Raw genomic sequence first — 8,032 nt, forward strand, 5'->3', positions numbered from 1 at the left:
AGAGACAGGTCTGGGGCGTGGGTTAGCCGGGACCCCTGCAGCCGGCGGTACCCCCTGAAGCGGCCACCCCTCAGCCAGCTGGTGGTGGTTGGACACCCCTGCCCAGCGTGCCAGGAGAGCAGGGGTTGGTAACCCGAGGAGGAAAACAGACCCGGGGTTAAAAATAATCCTGCTGAACAGGAGTATTTATTTTGAACCTGGATCAGCTGTGCAGCCCGCTGCACTGTGGAGCCTGACCAGCGGTGCTAACAGCCCGGGGCTGGGATGGGCTGGCAGGTACAGATGGATGGACAGACGATGGAGGGACAGAGGATGGACGGCCGGGCGCCTGCAGAGGCCACGCTGCAGGCACTGCTGTGAGTGGAGTGGGCATGAGCTCTTGTCCCGCTGCAGGTGCAGGCTGAGCACCTGCAGTGCATGTGCCGTGGGTCTGCTGGGCTTGTCATCTGGGGTGCTGAGCAGGGTGCGTGCATGAGATGCATGTCCAGCAAACCAAAGGTGACCTCAAAGAAACTTAAAAGTGAACTATAAAGGTTGCAGTGTTTTCTGGTCCATCTTGTGAAGAACAGCTGAATCCATCCCCTTCCTTCCCAGCAGCATCCTCTGCAAAGCCAGCTCTGCCAAAACCACCTGGCAGACTTTACCCAGTGCCAGTGTGTGCTCCTGCGACTGGCAGCAGTGCTGCCCAGTGGAGGTCTGACAGACCAAATGCTCCTCCCTGTGTGTTGGGGTGGCACAGGCTGCTCCAGAGACCCCCGCTCCCAGCGCCTTGCCTCCTCCCCAGCTGCCAGCCGTTGGGTGTGCTTTGGGTGTCTTTCCCTCTGACATCAGCTTCCTCCCCTACAGTGCATGGCAGCCAAAGCTCTCCTAGGTGAAACGTCCGCCCGGCGAGGAGTGCTGGCGGGCTGGCAGGAGGATCCACCCACTGGCATTTCCCCCGGGGCCAGGGCCAGGTGGGTGGGTCACACCGACTAGGGGCTCCCCTGATACCTCAGAGGCTGTCTTCACATTGGGGGTTGCACAAGCACCACTGCCAGACGGGTGAGGACGGAACCTCGGGGTGGCCCAGCCTCCGCCGTCACAGTCGGGTGCCTGTGGGGTGGGAACTCCCAGCGCCTGTTCCCTCCGCCATCTGCTGAGGCCAGCAAACTGGAAACCAGCTGCTTGCCCAACCCTCTCCAGCAGCCAGGCTGTTGTCATTGCTGTTTGCTTTACATCAGCTCTGTTTGGTTTGGCAGGCTGAGGGCAGCAGGTTCAACCCAGGCGATTTTACAAGGACTGGTTCCTGTCCCACACCCCTCATTGGTGAACACAGAATAAATTGAGGATACCCTCGCCCTGCAGCCCCAAGGCAGGAAAGGGTGCGGCTGAAATTAGTGTTTGCTTCTCAAGGGCAAGCCTGAAGTGCCAGTGTTTGGGAAGGTAATCACAGGGCATGAGAAAGACCTTCTGCATGGTCACAGCAGCTCTCCGTGTGCTGCCATGGCTTGGTCAACTGCACCTGGGGACTGCTGGCCGCATGGGAAAGTGTGGGTAGGTGGCAAAAGGCAGGGATCGTGCCTGGGGTCTGGCCAGCTCCAATGCAGTGGGTGTCCAAAGTCACCTGCCAGGGCGACTGAAGCCAGCAGGAGGGATGTCCCATGGGGGCATGTACCCTCCCACAGCCTTCGCCCCAGGCAGCGCCTGCTACTGACACCCAGCACCATTTCCATCTGAGATATGCATCTTGTCCAGGCAGCTGGTACCTGTGGTAAAGGGGATGGTTTCTCCACGTTTCACACTGAAGTTAGAAAGGGAAAATGCCACTAGTTATTCCCACTGTACAGGTGCTCACAGCTCCTGGGTCGCAGGGAGCAGCAGAGGCCAGTTAGCCTAGTGTCTTCCTGCTCATTAGTTCCTGCCTCATCTCAGTCAACCAGGCAGCCCTGGTGCTCATCCTGTCGTTCAGTGACCCTGCCGGGGCCGGGGTGTCCCCCACCTCGACTGCTGCAGCACCTCACCCACAGGGAAGGAGTAGCAGGGCAGAGGACACAGTTCAACGGCAGGAGTTCAAGTCACCTCCGCCCAGTCCTGTCCCAGCTGCTTCTTCCCAAACCCACCCTGCCCTGTGGGGCATGGGCCGAGCTGAGTGGTGATATGGGGTGAGAGAAAGCAGATGGAGATTTAGGGTGTGTGGAGGGCAGCCACACAGTTCTGTGTTGCTCCTGGTTCCCTCCTGCCTGCACCACATATTTATTTCCCTTGCTCTGGCCATAGGGGCATTCAGCCATATGGCAATCCAGTTCAGAGAGCTTACCTAGTGCATGGTTTAACCCCAGCTGGCAACTAAACACCACACCAGTGCTTTGCTTACTCCCCCCCAGTGGGATGGGGGAGAGAACTGGAAGAGTAAAAATGAGAAAACAAATGGGTAGAGATAAAGGCAGTTTAATAGGTAAAGCAAAAGCCATGCACGCAAGCAAAGCAAAACAAGGAATTCATTCACCACTTCCCATCGGCAGGCAGGCATTCAGAGATCTCCAGGAAAGCAGGGCTCCATCATGTGTAACGGTTACTTGGGAAAAGCCATGACTCTGAACATCCTCCCCTTCCTCCTCCTTCCCCCAGCTTTATATGCTGAGCACAACATCACATGGTCTGGGATATCCCTTTGGGTAGTTGGGGTCAGCTGTCCCGGCTGTGTCCCCTCCCAGCTTCTTGTGCACCCCCAGCCTCCTCGCTGGTGGGGTGGTGGGAGAAGCGGAAAGGGCCTTGGCTCGGTGTAAGCACTGCTCAGCAATAGCTAAAACATCCCTGTATTATCGACACTGTTTCCAGCACAAATCCAAAACATAGCCCAGTACAAGCTACTATGAAGAAAATTAACTCTATCCCAGCCAAAAGTGGCTGAAAATGGAACACACTACTTTGGTAGGTTGCAGGTCAGCTTGGGCCGCTTGCTGCTCAGGTTTGCTGTGGTCTGAGCTGCTGCCAGGGTCCCCTCTCCACTGGGGAACGCCATTCCCACTCCTTGCTGGGCCCATCTCTTGGCCATGGGCTGAGAAGCCACCGTCTTGTGCTAACCCAGCAGAAAACCCTTTGTTGCCTTTTGCAGTCGGTCCTCCGCTGGTTTAGCAAGGTGAAATAGCTGGGAGCAAAGTCAGGAGTCAGCAATTGGTGCAGGGAGAAGGCTGGGTCCCATGCCAGGAGGAGTAGGAAAAGTCAGCCTACAGCAGCTTGGCTTGGACTGTTGTGGAGCTGCAACCTGGGCGGCTGGGCACTCGCCTGTGCTGGCATGATGCAGGGTGCGGTGCTGGCAGCTGCCCAATTCCTTCTAAACCAGCTGATCCAAATTTGGGAGAAACAGCCAGCTCCTACTGAGCCGAGTCAGGGTGCACAGCACTGCTCTGGGGCCATGCAGTGAGCTGCACTGGCAGACGACTAGCCCCTGGAAAACAAAACATGAAGACTTTTCTGCCAGATCAGCTGTGTACAGTGTTGCACTGGCACAACGGAGGGGATGTGAGCAAGTGCGGAGGAATTGGGAATGCTTTGACTGCTTCAAACAGCCCCAGCACCAAAAAAGTGTAACTATGGCCACACAGATGACCCAGTAGGACTTCAGTTGTCTGAAGAGCTTTTGTGAGTCCAAGCCTGGGACAAGTCTTTACTGAATTGCCTCACTAGCACAGGCTTTAATGAGTGCTGGTGCTGAGCTCTAGGAGGAGCGCTTGGGGCGAGTGTCACCTGCCCTTTTACACAATATTTGAATGCATTTGCACTTCCCTGCAGAACTGAGAGGGGATGGTTGGCTGCTCTCCCATTGCAGTTTATCCCAAGACCATAACATTTTCACTCCCTGAAGCATTTTCATTTCTTTGTGCATTTCTTGGTTGCTCTGGTGCCAGTTCTGGCTGTTTTAGTGACCTCTGCCCACCAGGCAGCATTCAAAGTGAGGTGCATCCCCAGCGGCATTGCAGGAGGCTCTGAAATAGCATCACTCCTCCCCTGACCCTTCACCAGCACTACAGGGGCTTCTAGAGCTGCTGCACTCTCTGCACAAACCCTCTCCCTCCACACACACTGAATCCATTCACAAAATCTTCAGGCTGCTACCCCGTATCCCAGGCTGGGCTACGTTCATCCTCTCAGCGCTGATGGTACTCGCCCTCCCCAGCAAGCAGGATCACTCCGGAGTGAGCCGCTCGCTGCGATCGTGACTGTTGTGAAACAGTTTAACTTCCTACGGGAGCGGCAGCCCTTGCCTGTCAGCCTGTGCCTAGCTCTCACAACGCCTCCAGCACTCACGGCCCTGCTTCCTTCTCCCTGACGTGAGCACATTCACGCTCCTGCACGCACACCCCGTCCCTCCTCCAGCATGCCTTCTGCGCCCGCCGGTTTCCCAGGGGCCTGCCCCGGGGAGCGTGCCGGTGAAGGCAATGCGGTGGCGTGCTGGGGGCGCCAGTGCTCCCACCACTGATGGGGGATGCACAACGCACAAGGGAGATGGATAGGGGTCCTGTTGGGAGGACCCCAAGGGGGCAGCTCTACCACCCCAGCCAGCAGCTATTTGGGGGGTGGGTGGGGGTGTTGTACATGGACCACAGCACCCCTTGCCCTGTGGGTTATCCTGCACCCAGCAGTCCCTCCTTGGGAGCGGCTGGGCGGCAGACACGGGCTTTCAGGCAGGCACACGCCCGGCGGGGGGATGTCAGATGCCGTGGCTGCCGCGGAGGCTCGGCAGTGTTCCCAGGAGGTGACTCTTTAGGAAGTGAGTGTGTCCTGCCAGTGCTGCCGCGGGCGGCCCAGCGGGAACTGCGTGGGAGCGAGGAGAGCCATGGAGCGGGCTGGGCCCCGGCCTGACCCCCCGGTCATTAGGGAGAAGGTGGCTTTGATGTGAGTCAGCAGCAAAGCTGGGCACAGGGTAGGCACAACCAAGAGAGGAGGAGCAGGGAGGTGCCAATCAGCATCATGACATGTCCTAATTAGTTTAGCTTCCAAATCCACGTAGTGCTATTAAATTTGCTTGCTTGCATGAGAAACAAAAGCAAGAGGCATTCCCCAAAACTCCCTCTAGGCATTGGGCTCCAGCGCCTAACACAGATGTTGGTAGACCCTGTCTGCACCAGTCAGAGGAAGGAGTCCTGGTCACACTGCCTACTGCTAAAAACTCCCAAACCATCAAGCCCAAGGCTTGCTGCCCTGCCTCGCCAGCATGGGACCAGCCACTGGAGCATTGCTGACGAAGCCACTGCCTAGGAGGGTCAGGCACAGAGGATCCACAGCTCTTGTGGGTGAGAAGCCCTGCGTAATGCCTCTGCTCCTTGCAGTTGGGAAATAGCTATTGCGTTGAGGCTAGGAGCTGCGGTCAGATAGCAGAGGACAGGATCGCTACCAGCCATGTACCACGTCGTGCCTTACGTGTGGGAGGGAGCTCAGCCAGGGAGCAGCCCCTGCGATCTCAGGGGGGCTCAGCCAGCCTCAGACCAAGGTACCCCAGAGCACCAGAAAGTGCAGGCAGGAGGACAGGAGCCCCCCCACATTCCCTCCACTCGATGGGGTCCCCCAGCATGCTGCCTGGCTTCCAGTGCTGGGTGCTCAGCTGGCCCTGCCAGGCTCTTCCATGGCCCCACTGGCCCGCCGTGCACCCACAGAGGTCCCATGGGGGTGGGAGCCTCCTGCTGCTGCTCCTGCTGCCACTCCTGCTGTGGCTGCTGCTGCTGTGGCTGCTGCCACCTAACGGAGCCACTCCTCTGGCCCCGTGAGATGAAAGCAGCAGTGCTCTGCTCCAGCCAGCCAAAGCTTGCACACCCCGGGCTGCTGCCACCCAACTCTGCCTGTGCCCATGCTGGCAGGGAGCACAGATGATGTGCAGTCGCTGGAACGGGTGCAACCCCTGAGCACTTGTCACACAGCACAGCAAGGAGGAGACCTGGTCTCCCCCTATAGATGGTTGCCCTTGAATCTCGTTGACACAGTCTCTCCGTACGCACGCACGTACGGCACACCTGGCCCACGCAGCCACCACGCGCGTGGAGGTCTCGGCTGCCGGGAGCCAGCATCCGAGCCACCCGTTCGTGGCAGCTGAGACAGGGGAAGCAAAGCAGCTCCCAAAGCGATGCAGGTCATGGCAGGATGCTTTATATAACCCACAGCCACAGAGAAAACGAAAATAGCTGCCTCCCTGCTGCTCAGTTCGTCTCTTCCATCAAACACGGATAAAATTAGAGCAGGCGGTGACGTGCACCTACGTCTGCGCAGGGACTCCAGGGAGACGGAGGGAGACGGCTCAGGGCTCTGCCATTAGCGGCACAGCCTGCCAAAGCTTTCAAGTAAAATCTGTCAGCGAGGCTGGTGTGTGGCCACAGGGGATAAATGTGTGGAAGAGGAGAAGACGCCGAGAGGGGGGGGCAAGGCTACCGAAGGCACACAGGGACCACTCCACGCCTCACCACTGCCTTTTGGGAACACAGGGACCACTCCACACCTCACCACTGCCTTTTGGGTACACAGGCCGAGCACTCGCACACAAGCTGGGCTTCGGTGCCTCACTGACCCTTGCCTTCCCTGTGCAGATGCTGCAGGAGTCAGAGCAGGGCTTTTCCAAATGTTGAGCTCAGGACTGACACATCTCAGACGGCCGAGCCCTGGAGCAGGGGTGTGTCAGAGCAGGAATATTTCTGCCAGAGCATTCCAGCCAACGTGCCTCAGTGGGCTGGGACCCAGAGCTGCTGCTGGCCCCTGGGCAGTGACCCACAGAGCTGGCCAGCCCCCCTCTGCCTCTGCTGACTTTGCAACCTAGTGGACCCCCAGGCTATGTAGTACTGGAGGGTGGCATAAAGCTGACTCAGAAAACACTGAGTGGAGATTCAGACCCATTTAAGAAAAAAATTAACAGGAAAAAGAGCTAGGACAAAAGCCTAGGATAGAAGCTGGACAACAGTCACCTACACCCCTGTATAAACACCCAGATGAGGTTTGAGCCTTTCTCTGATGACATGAGAAGCTGCAGTTGCTCAAAGCCTCTGAATACTAGGTAAAAATAACAGTGTCATTGTCCAAAGCACATGCAGATGGAGGTGTCTAACCAGCTCTCTCCTTTGGATGTGTTTGCTTTGATTTTTATTGTCTGGTTTACTGGTCTGGACAGAGGAGAGGGAGCCAGGAGTGCAGTTGTCCACTGTGCTGTGACACTGCCATGGTCTGTGACCTTGGGCACATCTTTCCTTGATGTCTGTGTGGGTGCTTTGCTGTTCTATCTTCTTCTCTGGGGCTAACATTCTCCATCCTCATTCAGCTGATAGGGTAAGGATTTGGGAAGGTGACCAAGTTAGTATTTGTCAAACACTGAACATGACAAGTGTCCTGGAGAAAATCTCTACATTAATCTTTATTTATGGAAAAGCAACAGAAAAAAAAATGGAAGGAAAGGAAAGGAAAGGAAAGGAAAGGAAAGGAAAGGAAAGGAAAGGAAAGGAAAGGAAAGGAAAGGAAAGGAAAGGAAAGGAAAGGAAAGGAAAGGAAAGGAAAGGAAAGGAAAGGAAAGGAAAGGAAAGGAAAGGAAAGGAAAGGAAAGGAAAGGAAAGGAAAGGAAAGGAAAGGAAAGGAAAGGAAAGGAAAGGAAAGGAAAGGAAAGGAAAGGAAAGGAAAGGAAAGGAAAGGAAAGGAAAGGAAAGGAAAGGAAAGGAAAGGAAAGGAAAGGAAAGGAAAGGAAAGGAAAGGAAAGGAAAGGAAAGGAAAGGAAAGGAAAGGAAAGGAAAGGAAAGGAAAGGAAAGGAAAGGAAAGGAAAGGAAAGGAAAGGAAAGGAAAGGAAAGGAAAGGAAAGGAAAGGAAAGGAAAGGAAAGGAAAGGAAAGGAAAGGAAAGGAAAGGAAAGGAAAGGAAAGGAAAGGAAAGGAAAGGAAAGGAAAGGAAAGGAAAGGAAAGGAAAGGAAAGGAAAGGAAAGGAAAGGAAAGGAAAGGAAAGGAAAGGAAAGGAAAGGAAAGGAAAGGAAAGGAAAGGAAAGGAAAGGAAAGGAAAGGAAAGGAAAGGAAAGGAAAGGAAAGGAAAGGA

At 55.7% G+C, this 8,032-nt stretch overlaps 1 protein-coding gene across 1 annotated transcript in view; it reads left to right on the forward strand.

Moving 5' to 3' along the window:
• Positions 1 to 282: 282 nt before the first annotated feature.
• Positions 283 to 8,032, forward strand: part of TMED10 (transmembrane p24 trafficking protein 10) — a 32,925-nt gene continuing 25,175 nt past the window's right edge. Inside the window, exon 1 of the mRNA XM_026849277.1 lies at positions 283 to 356. Within this exon, the coding sequence (XP_026705078.1) occupies positions 283 to 356 (74 nt within the window). The remainder of the gene's footprint in view (positions 357 to 8,032) is intronic.

Source organism: Athene cunicularia (genome assembly GCF_003259725.1).
Source record: "Athene cunicularia isolate RWA chromosome 5 unlocalized genomic scaffold, athCun1 chr5_part1, whole genome shotgun sequence".
Classification (NCBI taxonomy): domain Eukaryota; kingdom Metazoa; phylum Chordata; class Aves; order Strigiformes; family Strigidae; genus Athene; species Athene cunicularia.